Source organism: Bos javanicus, chromosome 15, assembly GCF_032452875.1.
Source record: "Bos javanicus breed banteng chromosome 15, ARS-OSU_banteng_1.0, whole genome shotgun sequence".
Lineage (NCBI taxonomy): Eukaryota > Metazoa > Chordata > Mammalia > Artiodactyla > Bovidae > Bos > Bos javanicus.
The window spans coordinates 47,665,998-47,688,919 of NC_083882.1; the positions used below are offsets into that span (position 1 = coordinate 47,665,998).

General features: G+C 39.0%; 1 protein-coding gene across 1 annotated transcript; it reads right to left on the reverse strand.

Moving 5' to 3' along the window:
- Positions 1–12,230: 12,230 nt before the first annotated feature.
- On the reverse strand, positions 12,231–13,208 carry LOC133260964 (olfactory receptor 52E4-like). Its single transcript, XM_061439588.1, has one exon. The coding sequence runs from the start codon at positions 13,206–13,208 to the stop codon at positions 12,231–12,233; it is 978 nt and encodes a 325-aa protein (XP_061295572.1).
- Positions 13,209–22,922: the final 9,714 nt, after the last annotated feature.

The window sequence follows — 22,922 nt, forward strand, 5'->3', positions numbered from 1 at the left end:
GTGAGTTTAGTCGCTAAGTTGGGTCCTTGCAACCTCATGGATTCTAACCTGCCAGGCTTCTCTGTCCATAATATTTTCCAGGCAAGAATATTGGAGTGGGTTGCCATTTATTTCTTCAGGGGATCTTCCTGACCCAGGGATCAAGCTCTGGTCTCCTGCATTGCAGGCAGATTCTTTACCAACTGAGCTACCAGGGAAACCACATCATGCTTCTGCCCATATCTCTACCCTATTGCATAGTGCTTAAGCTAAGTTTCCTTTCCTTAAACAATTTCTCTACTTAAGTAATATTTATTAAGTACTCACTATGAGCCAAAACTATGGTTTTTCCAGTAGTTGTCTATGGGTGTGAGAGTTGAACAATAAAGAAGGCTGAGCACTGAAGAAGTGATGCTTTCAAATTGTGGTACTGGAGAAGACTTTTGAAGGTCCCTTGGTCTTCAAGGAAATAAAAATAGTCAATCCTAAAGGAAATCAGTTCTGATTATTCACTGGTAGCATTGATGCTGAAGCTGAAGCTCCAAAACTTTGGCCACCTGATAAGAACAGCCGACTTATTGGAGAAGACCCTGATGCTGGGAAAGATTAATGGCAAAAGGAGAAGGGGCAACAGAGGATAAGATGGTTGGATGGCATCACCGACTCAATGGACATGACTTTGAGCAAACTCTGAGAGTTAATGAAGGCCAGGGAAGCCTGGTATGCTGCAGTTCATGGGGTCACAAAGAGTCAGACACAACTTACTGATTGTACGATAACAATGAGCTGGGACTTATAAATCAGCTCTACATGCTCATATCTAAATACATTTCTGCATTATTTGAAAACCATCTGATTCTTGAAACTTTTATTCTGTTACCTCCTATATACCCTGTAAACCTGTTTACTTTTCTGAAGTGAGGCACTGCTTTCAGATATCCGGGGTAGAGGTTGCTAAGTGACTAGCAGATGAATGGCCAGTTCAAAGTAGTGGGTGCTACAGATGGAAGGCACTTACAGAAAACAATCTGATTAAAAGAAAGGGATTTAGGAGTAGTTCTAATGATTTACATCAGAACTTACCTAGAAATGTTTTCCCATATTCTTACCAGTCTCTTTTCTTTTGATAACCTGAGCTTGTCATTCCAAAGTCACAACTTGAATCTGCCTATTTCATGTTTCATAGAACATTACTTTTCTTTTCCACTGAGTTGATCTTAGCCCCTGGGAAAGGGATCTCTGCCACCCTGGATCTCCTCCTGTTTCTTTTTCTTGGGCACAACATATAGCATCCTTTCTACATGGACTAAGGCTCTGACACTATATAAGGGAAATTTTGGACTCTATGATTTCATCATCCAAGAACTTAGGGCACAGCCTGATTCTATAGAGATCAAAGAAAGAGGGAGGGTTAAAAAAAAAACAAAACTATTTCATTAGAGTATCCCATTGGGCTGGATTCATTCAAAGAACAACATAACCTGAAAAGTAACTCTCAGGAGAAAAGGGATAATTTTGACCATTGCCAGTTTTTACGTAATGTTGGTTTTGTATGACTTAACCTCTATTTGGTGGATGCCTACAGATAGAGCTTTAGCTCTTTAATATAGACTTTTTTTGCTATTTCTTAAAAAAAAATTTATTTTTAATTGGAAGATAATTGCTTTACAGCGTTGTACTGGGTTCTGCAATACGTCAAAAGAATCAGTTATAGGTATCAACAAGACCAAGCTCACTCTGCTCACCACATAAGAGGCCAATGAATTGAATCAGAGATGAAATATTGAGGCAAGGAATACTACTTTTTCCTGAGCCAGCTGATTAATGTCTCCAAAAAACTATCTTATTGAGGTCTAGAAGTGCTGTTTCTTTACAATCAGAGATGAGAGGGAGGTGAGGAAACAAAGTAAAAAGGCCATGAATCTTGCAAATATCTCCTAGAATGGCAAGCTTTAGGTAGGAGATGTGTTAATTTCTTCCTTCCTGACATCCACAGGTGGCCAAAGTCCTGAACCAAGGCTCTTAAGCTTAACACCAAGGCAGAGGGGCAGGATTCTCTGAGGCAAGTCATTATATATGATTACAATAACAAAAGCAAGTCAAAGAAACAGTTCCAACTTGGAGTCCGAATTGACTTTTCCTTGCAACAAGTATGCATACATATGTTCCCTCCCTTTCTACCTTCCCCCCACCTCCCCTTCCAACCCGCCTCTCTGGGTTGTCACTAGGATGAGCTCCCTGCGTCATACAGCAAATCCCCATTGGCTTTCTATTTTACATACGGTAATGTATATGTTTCAGTGCTACTCTCCCAATAAATTTTTGAATAAAGGCATGCTCCAGATGATAATAGTCTAACTCACATGGCCCTCGTACACAATAATGCTGCGGTGGCTCAGTGGTAAAAGAATCCATCTGCAATGTAGGAGATGTGGCAGTGATCTCTGTGAGGCAGCAGTGAGTGGTGGCATGAAGCGAGATCTTAAATCCTTGTCCAGTTATTGAACCTGGGTCCACCTGGATGAGAACCAGGAATCCTGGCCACCAAACAAACAAGGGCTAGAAGCTAGAGGCTAATTTTCCCTGGATCTTTGCCCCGCCCCCCGAGAAAAATGCATTTATCATAAAGACAGAAACTGTAAATGCTGGTACAAAGTTTATTATAAGAGACACAGCACAACCGCAAGTAGGAGAGCACACGGAGAAGCAGTTTGTTTAGGTGAGATAGAAGCAAGGCAGAGATGCATACCTGGAGAGAAAGGGTGTGGGTGTCCCCTCTAGTGAGGAAGAACATAGTAAAGAGGCAGTTAAGTCATTTATATTAAGGGAGGAAACAGACAGAACAGGCTCCATCTTGAAAGCAGGCCTCCATCTTGGGCCAGACTGTGGAATTTGAGCTATATGCCCAGTATCTATGGAAACAACATACCAACTGGAAAACCAGACCCCCCCACACTGCCCCCCTGCCCCGCCAAATGGAAGAGCCCCAGAGCTTGTACCTAGACTCTCTGTAGCCTAAAAAAATACCCTAATTATCTGTGTAACCGAATACAATCATAAATTCTATTACGCTTACTGGGCTATGACCACAGGCCTATTGATAACTCTCCATTGTTAACTACCTAGGCTTAAGGCATATGGATCACGGGTTAACTTTGATCATATCTTTCTTTTCCATGGGGCTTCCCAGGTGGCGCTAGTGGTAAAAGAACCCACCTGCCAATGCAGGAGATGTAAGAGACGTGGGTTCAATCCCTGGGTTGGGAAGATCCCCTGGAGGTGGGCATGGCAAACCACTCCAGTATTCTTGCCCGGAGATTCCCATGAACAGAGGAGCTTGGCAGACTACAGTCCATGAGATCACAAAAAGTTGGACATGACTTAGCACTGCACCATCCACTGTCATAGGCCTGGGTTGACTCCCACAGCATTCAGTGCTACTCCTATTTGTTTTTCCTTTGTTCAGACTAGTTTCAGGGAATTTGGGGAGGTGGGTTTGGGCACGTACACTTATAGTATATAAGGTTTTCACAAAAACTGGTTGGGGTCCTTGGCTAAGAGGAGACTCTGCCTTGGGCCCACCAGGGAAATAAACTGCACTCCACTATCTGCATTGTCCTTCTGAGTGAGTTTGTTTTCTGGAATGAACGCGGCTACAACAATATAAGGCGATTCTTCTGACTTTGCCTTCCTTTCTAGCCAGTTATCTGGTTTCTTTTTCCGCTCCTGCCCTGCCCTGCCCTGGGACTCTCCCTTGGGGTATACATGCACCCCTCAGCCAAGATGGATCTCAAAGTGAAGGCTTCTGGAAGGAACAAGACTCATTATGGCCTGGCATTATGCCTTGGCTTTTGACTCCAAGGAGCCTTTCTGTGCATGTATAGTGTTCCCTTACCTTTTACTTACAAGAATCTGTGCCTCTCTTTGTCCTTGCCAAGATTATTCCCTTGAGGTGTAAACAAGAGACAAAGACTAGCTATTTACCCTGTTTCTGTTGTTACTTTCATTCCCAAATGTGGAGCTGGTTGTAAATTCCTCAGCTGGAGCACACATATCTCTTATCTCAGGAAATGCAAAGAAGAGGCTGGCTGATGGTGAATTTTCAAACTGGAGCTAGTCTATCTCCTACCCAGCAGGAGCTGAAGGTTCCATCCCTGGACTGGGAAGAGCCCCTGGAGAAGGAAATGGCAACCACTTCAGTATTCCTGCCTAAGAAATCCCATGGACAGAGGAGCCTGGCAAGCTAAAGTCCGTGGGGTCACAAAGAGTCAGAAGTGACTGAGCCACCAAACAGCTAATGGCAACAAAATTTGCCACTTTAAAATTCTAAAAACACAATACATAACAAGATCCTGGAAACAAATATATGTCTATCAATAGATGACTGCTGAAATAAATGTTGACAAATATCTACAGGAATGTTATAGAATCATGAAATGGAATAAAATAGGTCTACCTATGCTAATACGGAACGAATGCTAAGAGATATTATTAAATAAACAAATTTTAAAAACATAGTAACGTGTTATCATTTATGTTTTTCATCTGTAATGCTGTCAACAAGTTTTCTCTTGTCTAATTTTCCCAATGCATATATTTTTTCCATAGAAGACATGTGAAGATACCTGTCTTATCTTTTTTCTTTCTTTTTTATTTTTTAAGTTATGAAAGTATGATAACACATTTACAGAAGACTTGGAAAATACAGAACAAAGTTACATATAATGACACTTATCTTTTCTTAAAATGCATTTTTCTTTAGTTCATTTAGTAATTAGTTAAAATTAGAATATTCTACCAACAGATTTATAGTGGTTGCTGAGCTATAACATCCATCCAGATTTTCATGCCCTGATCCTAGTTTTCGAGATTCCAATTTATCTAAACAGCACAGTCTGGTTACATTATAGTGGACAAGAGTGTTGTGATGCTTTGTAGTATTAAAAATAAAAATAATATCTTTGGACTATTTAAATACAAAATTAATTGGTTTTATCATTAATATATTTAAGCAAAAGAAGACTCTTCAAATATAATGGGGTAAGGAGGCGATTCAATTTGGAATCATTTTTATTTTTCACCTATCAGCCATTACTGAAATTTTTTTCTGATGAAATTCCAGGTACATAGCTCATAAATCCATAGTGAAACTTCCCTGAAATAGGCCACTTTTAAAATAGCTCAGCAACAGTTCAACTGATGTTGACAGACCACAAAATCTATCAAACTCTGATGTGGTTTTCTTCCATTGTGGTCAGTAGTATTTTGCATGACCTATGTGAATATTCCTCTTATTCTTCTGATATTAACTATTTGAATTAATATTTACTTATTCAGTTATGGTCCTCTGCCCATTCTTGACAAAGAATCAAATTTGTAGCTTCTTCCATAGAGCTATAATATATAAACTCTGAAAACTTGCTAATAATTCCCAGAATTATAATAGGACATCTCTTTGGATAGATCTTTATCAGTTCAGTTCATCTCAGTCACTCAGTTGTGTCTGACTCTTTGCGACCCCATGGACTGCAGCACACCAGGCTTCCCTGTCCATCACCAACTCCAAGAGCTTGCTCAAACTCATGTCCATTGAGTCAGTGATGCCATACAACCATCTTATCCTGTCGTCCCCTTCTCCTCCTGCCTTCAATCTTTCCCAGCATCAAGGTCTTTTCCAAGGAGTCAGTTCTTCACATCAGGTGGCCAAAGTATTGGAGTTTCAGTTTCAGCAGCAGTCCCTCCAATGAATATTCTGGACTGATTTCCTTTAGGATGGACTGGTTGGAACTCCTTGCAGTCCAAGGGACTCTCAAGAGTCTTCTCCACCACCATAGTACAAAAGTATCAATTCTTCAGTGCTCAGCTTTCTTTATATAGTCCAGCTCTCACTTTCATACATGGCTACTGGAAAAGCCATAGCTTTGACTAGACTGGCCTTTGTCGGCAAAGTAATGTCTCTGGTTTTCAACATGCTGTCTAGGTAGGTCATAGCTTTTCTACCAAGGAGCAAGCGTCTTTTAATTTCACGGCTGCAGTCACTATCTGCAGTGATTTGGGAGCCTAAAAAACAGTCTATGACTGTTTCCATTGTTTCCCCATCTATTTGCCATGAAGTGATGGGATCAAATGCCACGATCTTCATTTTTTGAATGTTGAATTTTAAGCCAGCTTTTTCACTCTCCTCTTTCACTTTCATCAAGAGGCCCTTTAGTTCCTCTTCAGTTTCTGCCATAAGGGTGGTATCATTTGCATATCTGAGGCTATTGGTATTTCTCCTGGCAATCTTGATCCCAGCTTGTGTTTCATCCAGTCCAGCATTCTGCGTGATGTACTCTGCATAGAAATTAAATAAGCAGGGTGACAATATACAGCCTTGATGTACTCCTTTCCCTATTTTGAACCAGTCTTTTTCCATGTCCAGTTCTAACTGTTGCTTCTTGAAATCTGCATACAGGTTTCTCAGGAGGCAGGTAAGGAGGTCTGGTATTCCCATCTGTTGAAGAATTTTCCACAGTTTGTTGTGATCCAAACAGTCAAAGGCTTTAACATAATTAATAAAGCAGAAGCAGAAGTTTTTCTGGAATTCTCTTGCTTTTTAGTTGTCAGTTCACTTACTATTGAAGCCTTGTTTGGAGAATTTTGAGCATTATTTTGCTAGTGTGTGAGATGAGTGCAATTGTGAGGTAGTTTGAACATTCTTTGGCATTGCCTTTTTTGGGGGATTGGAATGAAAACTGACCTTTTCCAGTCTTGTGGCCACTGCTGGATTTTCCAAATTTGCTGTCATATTGAGTGCAGTGCTTTCACAGCACCATCTTTTAGGATTTGAAAGAGCTCAACTGGAATTCCATCACCTTCTCTAGTTTCATTTGTAGTGATGCTTCCTAAGGCCCACTTGACTTTGCATTCCAGGATGTCTGACTCTAGGTGAGTGATCACACCATCGTGGGTATATGGGTCATGAAGATCTTTTTTGAATAGTTCTTCTGTGTATTCTTGCCACCTGTTCTTAATATCTTCTGCTTCTGCTAGGTCCATACCATTTCTATCCTTTATTGTGCCTGTATTTGCAAAAAATCTTCCCTTGATGTCCTTTATTTTCTTGAAGAGATCTCTAGTCTTTCACATTCTATTGTTTTCCTCTATTTCTTTGCATTGATCACTGAAAGCTTTATAAATGTGAACAAATGAAGAAACAAAGAAAAATAAAGCAATGTTTGTCTGAAGCTGAAGTATTTATCACCTGAATAATAGGCCCTCAGTAAGTTGCACATATACAAAGTATCAGACTCCAAAATTTAGATCTAAATATACAGACCTATCTGCAGACATCATTGCCACAGAATTGAATATTGAAATGTTTTGATAGAGTTGTTAATAAAGAATGCGATGAGATACATGGCTAGATAAATACATATTTTTCTCTAAAGTTAAATAAAGTAAAGCTGAGAAGTTATGAATATGCTAGTTTATTCTCAGATGTGTTGGTTTATTAAAACAGCCACAGGGACTAACATTTTAAGAAAAGAACTTCTGAGCAGTATTATTTTAAGTAAAGGCATAGAAAACCTATCTAAAAATCTATGTTAAACTGACGATAGGTTTGTTTGGAAAAAGCACATTCAGTCACATGATATGAAATTTGATACCTCACAAGCAGAAATAAACTATTATTTTAAACTACAAAGTAAAACCAGTAAACTTAAAGCTTCTGTTGACACTATTGGATAGGAAGAAGAGAATGCCACCAAGCCTCCCACAAAGAAATCAGCTCTCTTGCATATACATGGGAGATTCTCAGGAGAGGCATGTGGAGTGGTATTTTTATTTTAACAAAATGGAGCATGAGCTGCAATTGGGAAATATTTCTCAATGGAGGAAAAAATACAAGAAGCACTTCAGGTAAAAGAATCCTGCAGCAGTGGAGGAAACATTGTCCTCAATTCAGGAAGTCTATGACTGGCAACCTGATAATACAAAGGGAAGGGGAACTATAGACTTATTTGTCTTTAATTTTTATTTGAAGTAGGTCTGTTTTTGTCTCATGTATGGTAAAGAAGAATGAATTATACACAGGGAATTGTTGCTGACCAAAGAACCAAAGTAGAAAAGTCCAGGACTCGATGAAGCAAATGAAAACAAAGAAAAATGCTCCTTGGTCTTGTCAAGTGGCAGAAAAAGGAAATTCACGATTGGCAACAAAGAGAGAAATTTTAAAAATCCTGCTGCACATAAAAGTTCAAAGTTAAATAAATATGTAAGTCATACTTATGAAAAAAGGAATCATATCTAGACGCCTGTATCTATACTCTTACTTTAAATAGCAAAGTAATTACAGGTAGTAAATTATGCATAAAATCTATTTAAAAGACTTACTTCCAGGGACCAGTTTCATGTAAAAGGAGAAGGAAGACTTTTATACTTCATTGTGTATCTTATCACATTTGTTTGCTTTACAAAGTATATGTATTATTTTAACAACAAAAATAGAAAGAACAATAGTAAGTAGCACTATTTATTTCATTCTGTGTAAAAAAGAAGACAGAAAGAAGTAAGAATTGAGAAGAACTATACACATCTATAGAAGCTCTTTTCTTTCTAGAAACACTTTTAAATATTTTAAGAATACTTTTTAGTTAGCTATAGTTATGGATGTTGAACCATGATAATGAGATAACTTTTTATTTGAAGTTGAAAAATTAAAATAATGAATCTATTGGATGAACTCAAGGTGTGAGCCCTTCTTAATCTCAAAGAAAGTTCACAGCTTATGGTGAGACTGCCTGAATGCTCACTTGCTCAGTTGTGTCCAACTCTTTGTGACCCCATAGACTGTAGCCCACCAGGTTGCTCTGTCATGGCGTTTTCCAGGAAAGAATACTGGGGGTGGGTTGCCATTTCCTATTCCAGGGGATCTTTCTGACCCAGGAATTGAAACTGCATCTCTGTGTCTCCTGCATTAGCAGGCAGATTCTTTACTGCTGTGCCACCTGGGAAGCCTGTGAGGCCTTGGTCATGTAGATTTTTACGTTAGACAGTTCTTGCACACCATCCACAGTCCTCTTGTATTCATTCAAACAGTGCTGCTGTGACCAGTTCCTAGCAGGTATAATCAGACAGTCAAGCTCAGGTCATGCCTAGTAATGTCTTGCCATGGGGCTTCCCCAAGTCCATGGATACCCCTAGCAAACAGCTCTGCTGTCGTGCATAAGTACCTGGAGTTAACACCTGTTGAGCAGGCCAGGAACCCTGTTTGAGCCATTGGGAGAAGTCCTTTCATCCCCTGGAGATGAAATACTCTGAGATGTATTTCAGAAGTCTCTTTAGATGGTTCTGGCAGGGCTGGACAATAGTCTCCACTAACAGTGTGCAACTGGACCAAAAATCTTATATTGGCTTTTCCTCTTTCTTGTTTCGCTCTGTTTTACAAGGCCATATTTTGTGACTACATATCTAAATGAGCTGCCAATATGCAAGCTTTTGTCTCAGGCCTGTTTTCTGGGGAATCTAGATTTATATTCCCCAATGCTACAAAATCTTTTGCCCCAATACCTAAAACTCTAGTCAGGTGTTGCCTCCATGAAAATTTATTACAGGATACTTATTTATATATTTACTATTATATAATTATTTTCTAACTGTTTATATTTTGGGAGCCTGAGACTCTTACTAGGCATATTTGCTGTTTAGTTGCTCAACTGTGTCTGACTTTGTGACTCCATGGCCTGTAGCCCACCAGAACCCTCTGTCCATGGGATTCTCCAGGCAAGAATACTGGAGTGGGTTGCCATTTCCTCCTCCAGCGGATCTTCCCATACCAGGGACTGAAGCTGCGTCTCTTGCATTGCAGGCCGATTCTTTACCTTAACTTCTCCATAAAATGGAGATGATAGAAGGGTAGTCAACTCTGTATTAACTCAAATCCGAATACCTAGCAGACAGAAAGTGATTTAAACCTGACCATGATACGAAACATTTGAACATTTTTCTAGCTTTTCATGGCTAGAAACAATTCTATAGACATGAGAAAAATAATAGTTTATATCTATGTCATATACTATCTTGTTAGCAAGTCTACAGGAGATGAATCAAGCTGATCTTACAGTAGAAACAATAAAACACTTTTAAATAAGAAGAAAACAGGCCAAGAGAAAAAACACAGATGGAGTCAGACTTGCTTCTTTTTCTGAGTTTCTCAGCTCTCTCTGTTTTCTCAGAATCATCTGCTGCTGACAGCTTTCCTGCCACAATTTTCCCAATATGCATTTTATTCCCAAGTTAATAAATATTTTGCTCATAATTTCAGTACAAATAGACTTCTTATTTTTATAAAATAACCAGTCATAAAGCAAAAGGAAGAAAATAAATATGAGAGATAGGCAATATTTTATTATGCAGACTCATTAAATTTAACTCATTAAATCAGACAGAGATCTCAGCAAAATTAAGTTTTGTGCTACCACAGCCCCTCCAGCTAATGAGTGCTTCAAGTTCCTTCACAAACTGCTACTTATGTGTCAATCAAATGTTTAATCATAAAATATTATGCTGAGTAATTTGTGCATGTGTGTGTGTAATCTTCAAGTTTGTGGTGTCAGATAGGCAATACTCTGTACCTCAACCATTTTTTCCCCTGTAAGCTTTCCTTCATCTCTAGTTCTCCATTTGTAGAAGAAATATTTCCTAGTAAGCCTCATTTTTGTTTTCCTCCTGAAGGTTGTGCCCATTATTTCAAGCTTTGAAATATTCCATCTTTCACAGCCCTTGTTAATGAATTGTTCAATATACTGGATTGAACAATATAATGAATTGTTCAAAGAACAATATATATAATTGTTTAATAAATAATTTATTAGTATTTATTATAGCTGGTATCACTCTCGAGGAGTATCATTTATTTCCCTCTAGATTAGTGTTTTAAGAGTCTCCTTTTAGGGAATTCCCTGGTGATCCATTGGTTAGGGCTCTGTGCATCTACTGCAGAGGGCATGGGCTCAATCTTTAGTCAGAAAACTAAGATCCCACATGCTGCGAGGCATGGCCAAAAAAAAAAAAAAAAAAAGTCTCCTCTAAATGGTAGCTATGTGGCTTCAAGGGTGTCTTTTCACTGAGCTCTGTCTTTAAATATTACTTCTACAATATAATGACCAACCCTAGAATTTTGGGACTTTACCCTTCATACATCTTGAAAGATTTGCACTATATCCTAAATCATTGTCTGAAAGTGATAAATAATATCCTCTGAGCTTTATGAATTCCTAAGTTTGGGCACAAGATCTGAGCTCCACAAACTGTCCAAGAATTTGCCCATGACATTTCCATGTTCCCAGAAATTGCCTTTCAGAGGTCTATAGCCAATGACTTCCAGTGTAAAACTGACTTATAACTACAAGCAATAACAAAACATTCTCAGAATTTTCTCAGTAAGAGATTCTTAAGAAACACTGGAATTAGTAGAGACAAGCAGGAGAGTTGACAACAAGAATTTTTAAAAATGTGAAATTAGTTTAAAGGCATATCCACCTTTTAAGCTTAAGAGCTTCCCATTTCTCCTTTTCCACTGGAATTTCTCTAGGAATTGGGGATTATGGTTCTTGTCCATATTCCCCCTAGTTCTACAAAGAAGCAAGTCCTGTAAACCAAACATAAGTCTCTTGCAGCAGGTATAATAAATTAGTGTACTTTCCCTGACCTACTCACTCATCCTCAGATAATCTTAACCTTTTCCCCCACAACTTGACCAGCCTTGGCAAAGTGGTTGTTTTTGTTTTAGTCACTAAGTCATGTCTGACTCTTTGTGACCGTATGGACTGCAGCATGCCAGGCTCCTCTGTCCATGGGATTTCTCAAGCAAGAAAACTGGAGTGGGTTGCCATTTCCTTCTCCTGGAAAAGTGGTAGACAAGTTCTACCACTATTCTCTTCTACCAATATTCTCTTCATTTGGAAACATTCCACCTCATTTTACTTGCATTCAGTGTGTTGTTCAAAGTTCTTTTATGTACATCATCACATTCAGTTTTCCCAATTACCACGTCAGATGAAGAGAATATATTATTTTTTCATTTAATGTGAGATTGTAGCCTTGCTTTGGAAATAGTGAGAGTAAGTTCTCCTGTGTCTTAGACTCTCAATTTAAGAATTCTGGCAGATAATTTGTAATATGATGTATTTCTTCCATGAGCTAATTCCTCAAGGAACTTCATTTATGTTGAGATTTTTAATTTTCTTTCAACCAGCAGTGCCAGATAATCAGACAGGTCTCTGACCATAGGTAATATTTATGGGCTCCTTTCTCCAGCATCCATATTTTGTCAATTTGTCCCGAAACTCTTTGGTTTTCACTGCATAAATAATAGGGTTGAGCATTGGAGGTACAAGGAAGTAGAGGCTGCCAAGAATGGTGTGCACATGAGGTGGAATGCCATGGCCAAAACGGTGAGCAAGAAAAGAGAAAAGTGGGGGAGTGTAATAGAGAAGCATGACACAGATGTGTGTGGTGCAGGTATTTACTGCTTTTTGGTGGGCTTCCTTAGAAGAGAGCCGCATTACAGCCCGGATGATCAGCACATAAGATGAGGCAATAGCTGAGATGTCTACCCCAGCAACCAACAAGGCCACCACCAGACCATATACCCTGTTGACCGTGGTGTCCACACACACCATCTTCACCACAGCCATGTGCTCACAGTATGTGGTGGGGATGACATGCCTGGCATGAAAGGGCATCTTCTGGAGGAGGATGGGCATGGGGAGAATGAGCAGGACAGCTCGCACTAAACTCACGAGGCCGATGAGCCCAATGCGGCTGTTGGAAAGGATGGTGGCATAGCGCAGGGGCTCACAAATGGCCACATAGCGGTCAAAGGCCATGGACATGAGGATGGCAGACTGCAAGGCAGAGATGGAGTGGAGGAAGAACAGCTGGACCAGGCAGCCCTCGAAGCTGATGTCACTCTGGTCAAACCAGAAGATGCACAGCACCTTGGGGATGGTGGTTGTGGACATGCCCAGGTCCGTGAGGGCCAGCATGCCAAGCAGCAGGAACATGGGCTTATGCAGGGAGTGCTCTGTGGAGATGGTGAAGAGGATGGTGCAGTTCCCCAGGATGGTGACAAAGTACATGGAAGAGAAAGGAATAGAGATCCACTTGTGTTTGTCCTCCATCCCAGGAATGCCTTGGAGAAGGAAGAAAGAGGGGTGGCCCTGGGAGGCATTGCAGTCAGTCATGCTGGCCCCCTGGTGGAGCACCTGAAAAGAGCAATTCAGAAACAACAGAGCCTGGATTTTAAAAAGAATCCAGATTTGCAAAGTAGAAATAAAAGTTGAAATGTTAAGATACACAAAAATAATTGGGGAGGCTGGATGGAGGCAATCAAAAGGTACAAAGTTTCTGTTATAATTAGTACCAGGGATGTAATGTGCAGTATGATAAATATGTATGACAGTTAAGAGTAAATCCTAAGAGTTCTTATCAAAAGGAAAAATATTTTTTCTATGTCTTTAAAATTTTGTTTATACATGAGATGAGAGATGTTCACAAACCTTAGTGTGATAATCATTTCATGAGGTATATAAGTTAAATTATGCTGTATTCTTTAAACTTATACAGGTGCTGTATATCAACTATATCTCAATAAAACTGAAAAAAAGAGAATATCTTCAAAACCACCACAGACTGTTTGACTTCCATTTGATCAGAATTGTAGGTTTCCACAGTGTTTTCCAAAGTTGAACACCAAAGATTCAGCACAGTTTGGATTTTCCTGCAAGCCCGCATGTGTCCATCTGGCAAGAAATTTAGACTGTTATGGTTGAATATATCCTATGAAGCACTGACTCCCCTGTTTTTTAGACTATATTTAGATAAGCTATAATTTGTAATAACACCTTGGTATGTTAATACTGCTATTGACTTCATGCTCCTGATTCCCCTCTATGTTGCAGTCTAAAAGAACAACCTGGGACTCCAATTAAAAAATAATAATAAATGAGAAAAAAGGTGGATTTAAAGTAGCATAAAAAATAATTCTGATATCATGATATATATAATCAATATAATACAGTAGCACATTGTAGTATTAGAGTAGTAATAAGTGGCATAAAATTACTATCTAAGAGAATATGTTTTATCATAGCTATTTTATTAAGGACAGATTGATTCATTGTTTATTAAGAGCATGCTAAATTTTAAGAATATATTGCATCTATTTTTAATGTATTTTCACTTAAAGACTATAAGCTAAAATATGTGAAACAAAAATAAATTCAATGAGAAATTAATAAAATATTACATAGCCCTCTCAGCAATAAGATCAAATAGGTCAACAAAAGTTTTTTAAAAATAATAAAACTTAGGTTTATAATATAATTTTCTATTCAAGAATTTAAATATATACATTTATGATGTTATATATACAGTGGAATATTATTCAACCATAAAAAACTTGCCATTTGGGACAATGTGGATAGATTTAGAGGGGTTTTTGCTAAGTGAAATAAGTCGGACAGGGAAAGAAAACTATATTTTTTTTTACTTTTATTTGGAATATATTTGTATATTTTCACTCATATGAGGAATCTAAAAAATAAAAAAATAGCAAGAAATAGACTCAAAGATACAGAGAACAAACTGTTGCCAGAGGGGAGGGTGGAAGAATGGGTGAAAAAGGTGAAGGGAACTAAAAGGTACAAATTACCTGTTATAAATAAATAAGTCACAAGGATGTAATGCCTAGAACAGGGAATATAATCAGTAATATTATAATAAATTTTATGTTTGTAATCTACAAAAAATTGGATAACTAGACTATAACCTGAAGCTAATACAATATTGTAAGTCAACTATACTTTAATTTAAAAAAAAAAGTATTGTAAAAAAGTAAAAAAGGGATGAAAAAGAAAACTTATGGTGCAGATAAGGAATATATACATTTATCAATGAGGAAAATTTTTTGAGAACATGTATCACTTTCACACAGTAAAGCAATCCACAATTATTTAAAAAATACAGATTTACTGTTCACATGGGACTCAAGGGGACCCTAGTGACTAGAAATGTATAATAATGAATAAGAATGAAACAAGGGATGAGATTTTGATCAACTGAAGCTCAGAGATGAGGCCACCAGAATGTGAATATAAAGCCCTTACTCACCTAGAGCCACTTACCTGAATGTAAGGCAATAAGAGAGTGGAAAACTAGGCCCACACACTGTCTTCAAATATGGACATGTGAATGTGTACACATGTATGTAGGCATATCAGTAAACATCCATTTGCCTCTTGGAGAGCACATTCATTGTCTTGCATTTCTCCACTCCTCACCTTCAGGCTTTCTTCATGATGTGGCTCTTTAAGTAACCTAAGTAAAGGCCCCCATAATGCCCAGAATTAGCTCTTATTTTTACTCCCTGATTCCCCAAACGTCCTCACTATGCATCACTACTATTATGTGTAACATTGACTCTGGAGGTTGCCCTGTGCTCCCAGTAGATAAAGCTGGTTGACTTTAGGGATTCTGGGAAACTTCCAGGGTTTTGCAGTCCTGGAGGAGCCTGAGAGACAGGATGTGAAGCTAAAACTTAATCTAGAACTAGATTAGGGCTTTGCAGTTTTGGTATCCCAGTGGCCCTCATTCCCATACATGTGTAGGTAGGAGAGCCAGGAAAGCTTTACTCCATGGCTGGAGTAGTCATGCTCATAAATGCAAAAGAGGTAAACCCCTGTTGTTGATATCCTGACTTTCGCTCTAACCTATTTGCAGGTCAAGGGTTTTTCCATGGACACTCCTCAGGTCACTTTCTGCAACTCCCATTTCCCCAGCCCTTATAGTCTCTTATGTTATTAGAGTCCCAACTTTCTGCAGTGGAAGCTGTATGGTTGTGTCTCTAAGCAGATACATCTTTGCTGGCCTGTTTATATGCTCTCAAGCACTGGATCCAGATTTGGCCAATGTTTCTTTTCTCAAGAGTCCAGAGGAAGCAAAGTATTAAAGTTCATCAAAAAGTATGCTGCCAAGTCCATCACAAAATGCACAATGCAGAACAAAACTATCACAAAATTTCGCAAAGACTAAACAGAAATAGGACTCAGAGAGCTGGATTCTAAATCCTGATGTAGTGCAAGTTCTTCCTGCAGACAGGCTCTGTAGGGCAACTTTGTTCAGAGTCAGTGTCAATAAGAGTGAAACAGTGGCAGAGGACTGTTAAGGTGCTGGGTCAATCAATATATTTTTTTTTAATTTTATTTTATTTTTAAACTTTACATAATTGTATTAGTTTTGCCAAATATCAAAATGAATCCATCACAGGTATTAACAGAGAGAGTACATCAATATAAACATAGATGCACCTGCTCATAGACACATCCACACAGATTCCCCTGCAGAAGCTGTGGCTCTTCAGTACACTTCAGTTCAGTCACTCAGTCATGTCCAACTCTTTCCAACCCTGTGGACTACAGCATGCCAAGCCTCCCTGTCCATCACCAACTCCCAGAATTTACTCAAACTCATGTCCATTGAGTCGGCAATGCCATCCAACCACCTAATCACCTGTCATCACCTTCTCCTTGCATCTTCAATCTTTCCCAGCATTAGGATCTTTTCCAATGAGTCAGTTCTTTGCATGAGGTGGCCAAAGTATTGGAGTTTCAGCTTTAGCATCAGTCCTTCCAATGAATATTCAGGACTGATTTCCTTTAGGAGGGACTGGTTGGATCTCCTTGCAATCCAAGGAACTCTCAAGAGCCTTCTCCAACACCACAGTTCAAAAGCATCAATTCTTCGGCACTCAGCTTTCTTTATAATCAACTCTCATAACCATACGTGACTACTGGAAAAACCATAGCTTTGACTAGAACGGACATTTGTTGGCAAAGCAATATCTCTGCATTTTAATATGCCATCTAGGTTGGTCATAATTTTTCTGCTCATGAGCAAGCTTCTTATAATATAATGGCTGCAGTCACCACCATCTGCAGTGATTTTGGAGCCCCCCAAAATAAAATCTGTCACTGTTTCCAATCTTTCCCCATCTATTTCCCATGAAGTGATGGGACCAGATGCCATGATCTTTGTTTTCTGAATGTTGGGTTTTAACCCAACTTTTCCACTCTCCTCCTTCACTTTCATCAAAAGGCTTTTTAGTTCTTTGCTTTGTGCCATAAGGGTGGTGTCATCTGCGTATCTGAGGTTATTGCTACTTCTCCCAGCAATCTTGACTCCAGCTTGTGCTTCATCCAGTCCAGCATTTCTCATGATGTACTTTGCATCTAAGTTAAATAAGCAGGGTGACAAGATACAGCCTTGATGTATTCCTTTCCCTATTTGGAACCAGCCTGTTGTTCCATGTCCAGTTCTAACTGTTGCTTCCTGACCTGCATACAGATTTCTCAGGAGGCAGGTCGGGTGGTCTGCTATTCCATTTCTTGAAGAATTTTCCACAGTTTGTTGTGATCCACATAGTCAAAAATGTTGGCATAGTCAATAAAGCATCAGTAGATGTTTTTCTGGAACCTTCCTCCTTTTTCGAGAGTTCATTGCCATGATCCAACAGATGTTGGCAATTTAATCTCTGGTTCCTCTGCCTTTTCTAAATCCTGCTTGAACATCTGGAAGTTCTTAGTTGACATAATGTTGAAGCATGGATTGGAGAATTTTGAGCACTATTTTACTAGTGTGTGAGATGAGTGTAATTGTGTGGTAGTTTGAGCATTCTCTGACATTGCCTTTCTTTGGAATTGGAATGAAAACTGACCTTTGCCAGTCCTGTGGCTGCTGCTGAGTTTTCTAAATTTCCTGGCATATTGAGTGCAACATTTTCACAGCATCATCTTTTAGAATTTTAAATAGCTCAACTGAAATTCACAGTATCATCTTTTAGAATTTTAAATAGCTCAACTGGAATTCCATCACATCCGCTAGCTTTGTTCATAGTGATGCTTCCTAAGGCTCACTTGAGTTCGCATTCCAGGATGTCTGGCTCTAGGTGAGTGATCACACCATTGTGATTATCTGGGTCATAAAGATTATTTTTGGATAGTTCTTCTGAGTATTTTTGTTACCTCTTCTTAATATCTTCTGCTTCTGTAAGGTCCATACCATTTTTGTCCTTTATTGAGCCCATCTTTGCATGAAATGTTCCCTTGGTATCTCTAATTTTCTTGAAGAGATCTCTAGTCTTTCCCATTCTATTGCTTTCCTCTGTGTCTTTGTACTGATCACTGAGGAAGGGTTTCTTATCTCTCCTTGCTATTCTTTGGAACTCTGCATTCAAATGGATGTAACTTCTTTTTCTCTTTTGCTTTTCCCTTCTCTTCTTTTCACAACTATTTGTAAGGCCTCCTCAGACAGCCATTTTGCTTTTTTGCATTTCTTTTTCTTGGGCATGGTCTTGACCCTGTCTCCTGTACAATGTCACGATCCTCTGTCCATAGTTCATTAGGCACTCTGTCTATCAGATCTAGTCCCTTAAATCTATTTCTCACTTCCACTGTATAATCGTAAGGGATTTTATTTAGGTCATACCTGAATGGTCTAGTGTTTTCCCTACTTTATTCAATTTAGTTCTGAATTTGGTAAGAAGGAGTTCATGATCTGAGCCACAGTCAGCTCCCAGTCTTGTTTTTGCTGACTGTATAGAGCCTCTTCATTTTTGGCTGCAAAGAATATAATCAATCTGATTTCAGTATTAACCACCTGGTGATGTCCATGTGTAGAGTCTTCTCTTCTGTTATTGGAAGAGGGTGTTTGCTATGACCAGTGCATTCTCTTGGCAAAACTCTATTAGCCTTTGCCCTGCTTCATTCTGTACTCCATGGCCAAATTTGCCTGTTACTCCACGTGTTTCTTGACTTCCTACTTTTGCATTCCAGTCCTCTGTAATGAAAAGGACATCTTTTTTGGGTGTTAGTTCTAGAAGGTCTTGTAGGTCTTCATAGAATCATTCAGCTTCTTCAGCTTTACTGGTTGGGACATAGACTTAGATTACTGTGATATTGAATGGTTTGCCTTGGAAAGAAACAGAGATCACTCTGTTGTTTTTGAGATTGCGCCCAAGTCCTTCATTTCAGACTCATGTGTTGACTCTGATGGCTACTTCATTTCTTCTAAGGGATTCTTGCCCACAGTAGTAGATATAATGGTCATATGAGATAAATTCACCCATTCCAGTCCATTTTAGTTCGCTGATTCCTAAAATGTTCATGTTCACTCTTGCCATCTCCTGTTTGACCACTTCCAATTTGCTTTGATTCATGGACCTGACATTCCAGGTTCCTGTGTAATATTGCTCTTAGAGAATCGGAACTTGCTTCCATCACCTGTCACATCCACAACTGGGTGTTGTTTTTGCTTTGGCTCTGTCTCTTCATTCTTTCTTGGATTATTTCTCCACTGATCTCCAGTAGCATACTGGGTGCCTACTGACCTGGCAAGTTCATCTTTTGGTGTCCTATCTTTTTGCCTTTTCACACTGTTCATGGGTTCTCAAGGCAAGAATACTGAAGTGGCTTGTCATTCCCTGCTCCAGTGGACCACGTTTTATCAGAACTCTCCACCATGACCCGTGCATCTTGGGTGACCCTACATGGCATGGCTCATAGTTTCATTGAGTTAGACAAGGCTGTGGTCCTTGTGATTAAATTGGTTAGTTTTCTGTGATGGTGGTTTTCATTCTGTCTGCCCCTGATGAAGAAGGATAAGAGGCTTATGTAAGCTTCCTGATGGGAGAGACTGAGGGGGAAACTGGGTCTTGTTCTGATGGTCAGGGCCATGCTCAGTAAACCTTTAATCCAATTTTTTGTTGAAGGGTGGGGCTGTGTTCCCTCCCTGTTATTTGACCTGAGGGGGGCAAAGAGTGGGGGTAATGAAGACAACGGCGACCTCCTTTAAAATGTCCCATGCAAGCTCCACTACACTCAGTGCCCCCAACCCTGCATCAGGCCACTGCCAACCCAAGCCTCCACCAGAGACTCCTGGACACTCATGGGAAAGTCTGGGTCAGTCTCTTGTGGGGTCACTGATCCTTTCTCCTGGGTCCTGGTGCACATAAGGTTCTGTTTGTACCCTCCAAAAGTCTGTTTCCTCAGTCCTGTGTAAGTTCTAGCAGCTCTATGGTGGAGTTAATGGCAACCTCCTCCAAGAGGGCTTTTGCTATACCCAGGTCTACTGCACCCAGAGCCCCTGCCCCTGCAGCAGTCCACTGCTGACCCATACCTCTTCAAGAGACACTCACATACAGTTCTGTCTCAGTCTCTGTGAGGTCTCTGGGTCCTGACATGTACAAGGTATGTTTGAGCGCTCTGAGCATCTCTGGTGGGTATGGGGTTTGATTCTAACTGTGATTTTGCCCCTCCTACCATTTGCTGGGGCTTCTCCTTTGTCCTTGGATGTGGGGTATCACTTCACAATCACTCCAGTGCCTCACAGCTGCTGCTCAAGCACCAGGCAGCTGCTGTGGCTCTAATAACAGGCAAAAATTCTGGGCTCAGTCATTTGCTTTTCTCACTGTTCCAAGTTGGCCCTGAGGGGCTATAATAACAGGTAACAAGAAAAAAAATAATCATTTCTTCCTAGTCCTCCTTCCCATTATTTTATCTTTGGTCCTGTCAAATACATGAAAGCTACTAAAGAAACTTTTCTTGCATAATATGTCCCCAATTCTATCAAGCACCTTCTGTTATTGACCAGAGGATCCTCATTTTAATCAAAACTTTTAACCTTAACTTTCTGGACAATCATTCCCATCTGATTTCCCTCCAGATCCTATATGCCTCTCACTAACATCATATATGGCAAATAGTAGGTAGTTTAGTTTTGCTAAGTCATGTCCTACTCTTGCAGTCCCAAGGACTGAAGACTGCCAGGCTCCTCTGTCCATGGGATTCCCCAAACAAGAACATTGAAGTGGGCTGCCATTTCCGTCTCCAGGGATCTTCGTGACCCAAGGACTGAACCCAAGTTTCCTGCATTGCAGGCAACTTCTTTACCTACTGAGCCACCAGGTAAGCCCAAATGGTGGGCATATATAAATGTCAAATGAATGAACAAGCAGATGAATCAGCTCATTTTAATATGAACTTAAAATGTATCCTATTTCATAAGATTTCACATGTTTTTGTTTGTGTCTGGTGTCTATAAACACCAAAAGCATGCCTATGTTTGAAGACTATAACTTCTCCTTAAATGAATTTGTACATTCAAGGCAAAATTCACATAAGTTTTTATCTACTTTGCTTGAAATTTTGGCAAAATGACTCTGAAATTAAATGGGAAAAACAAATATCTGAAGATAATAATTCAACAGAGGGGAGCTTATTCTACTAGAAATTAAAGTGCATTATAAAACCTCTTTATTTTGAACAATTAGGTTATGGTTTAGAAATAAATAACTGGGCAAAAGGCATCAACATAGATGTCCAAGTGTATAATGTATATTATGCAACTATGGTAATATCTCAAAACACTGAAGAAAAGCTAGATTCTAGATAACATAATTAATAATTAAATGTATGTTTTCAGATGACTTATGATGTTATCATGCCTACCAATCTCAAATCTAGGTTTCTTTTATTTTAGTCTACTTTGGACACACAAAGCTTATAAAGAACAATATAGAATACATTCTTATATTCATTATGTAGATTAAGAAACAAAGTGCTACAAAAATATTAAGAGCCTCTGGTGCAGTTTATTCATGTAATATTTGTTTTACTTTTATTCTTCAGAGTTGAATTACATCATACCATTTCCATAACATTTTATATATTTTATTTTCACTACTTAAGTATGAATCCTTAGTTAATTCATAATATTTTAAAGCATATTTTAAACTTTATATAGATAGTGTATACCATGCCATTTTTCTGAATTTTAATTTTTTATCATTTGTGAGATTTTATTTGTGAGATACACATATGTTTATGCAGGTATAACATTTTATTTGTGGGATACAATTATGTTTCTGCATGTATGTCTAGAGAAATATTTATTATGCAAAAAAGCAAAATGGCTGTCTTGGGAGGCCTTACAAATAGCTATGAAAAAAGAGAAGCAAAAACCAAAGGAGAAAAGGAAAGATATAAACATCTGAATGCAGAGTTCCAAAGAATAGCAAGGAGAGATAAGAAAGACTTCCTCAGTGACCAATGCAAAGAAATAGAGGAAAACAACAGAATGGGAATGACTAAAGATCTCTTAATAAAATTAGAGATATCAAGGGAACATTTCATGCAAAGATGGGCTCGATAAAGGACAAAAATGGTATGGACCTAAGAGAAGCAGAAGATATTAAGAAGAGGTGGCAAGAATAAGCAGAAGAACTGTACAAAAAAGATCTTCACAACCAAGATAATCATGATTGTGTGATCACTCACCTAGAGCCAGACATCCTAGAATGTGAAGTCAAGTGGGCCTTAGAAAATATCACTATGAACAAGGCTAGTGGAGGTGATGGAATTCCAGTTGAGCTATTCCAAATCCTAAAAGATGATGCTGTGAAAGTGCTGCACTCAATATGCCAGCAAATTTGAAAAACTCAGGAGTGGCCACAGGACTGGAAAAGGTCAGTTTTCATTCCAATCCCAAAGAAAGGCAATGTCAAAAAATGCTCAAACTACCACACAATTGCACTCATCTCACAGGCTAGTAAAGTAATGCTCAAAATTATCCAAGCCACGCTTCAGCAATACATGAACCTTAAACTTCCAGATGTTCAAGCTGGTTTTAGAAAAGGCAGAGGAACCAGAGATCAAATTGCCAACATCCACTGGATCATGGAAAAAGCAAGAGAGTTCCAGATAAACATCTATTTCTGCTTTATTAACTATGCCAAAGCCTTTGACTGTGTGGATCACAATAAACTGTGGAAAATTCTGAAGGAGATGGGAATATCAGACCACCTGACCTCCCTCTTGAGAAATCGGTATGCAAGTCAGGAAGCA

Coding starts and splice junctions, on each gene's coding strand:
- LOC133260964 (XM_061439588.1), bottom strand. CDS start 13,208: ATGACTGACTGCAATGCCTCCCAGGGCCACCCCTCTTTCTTCCTTCTC.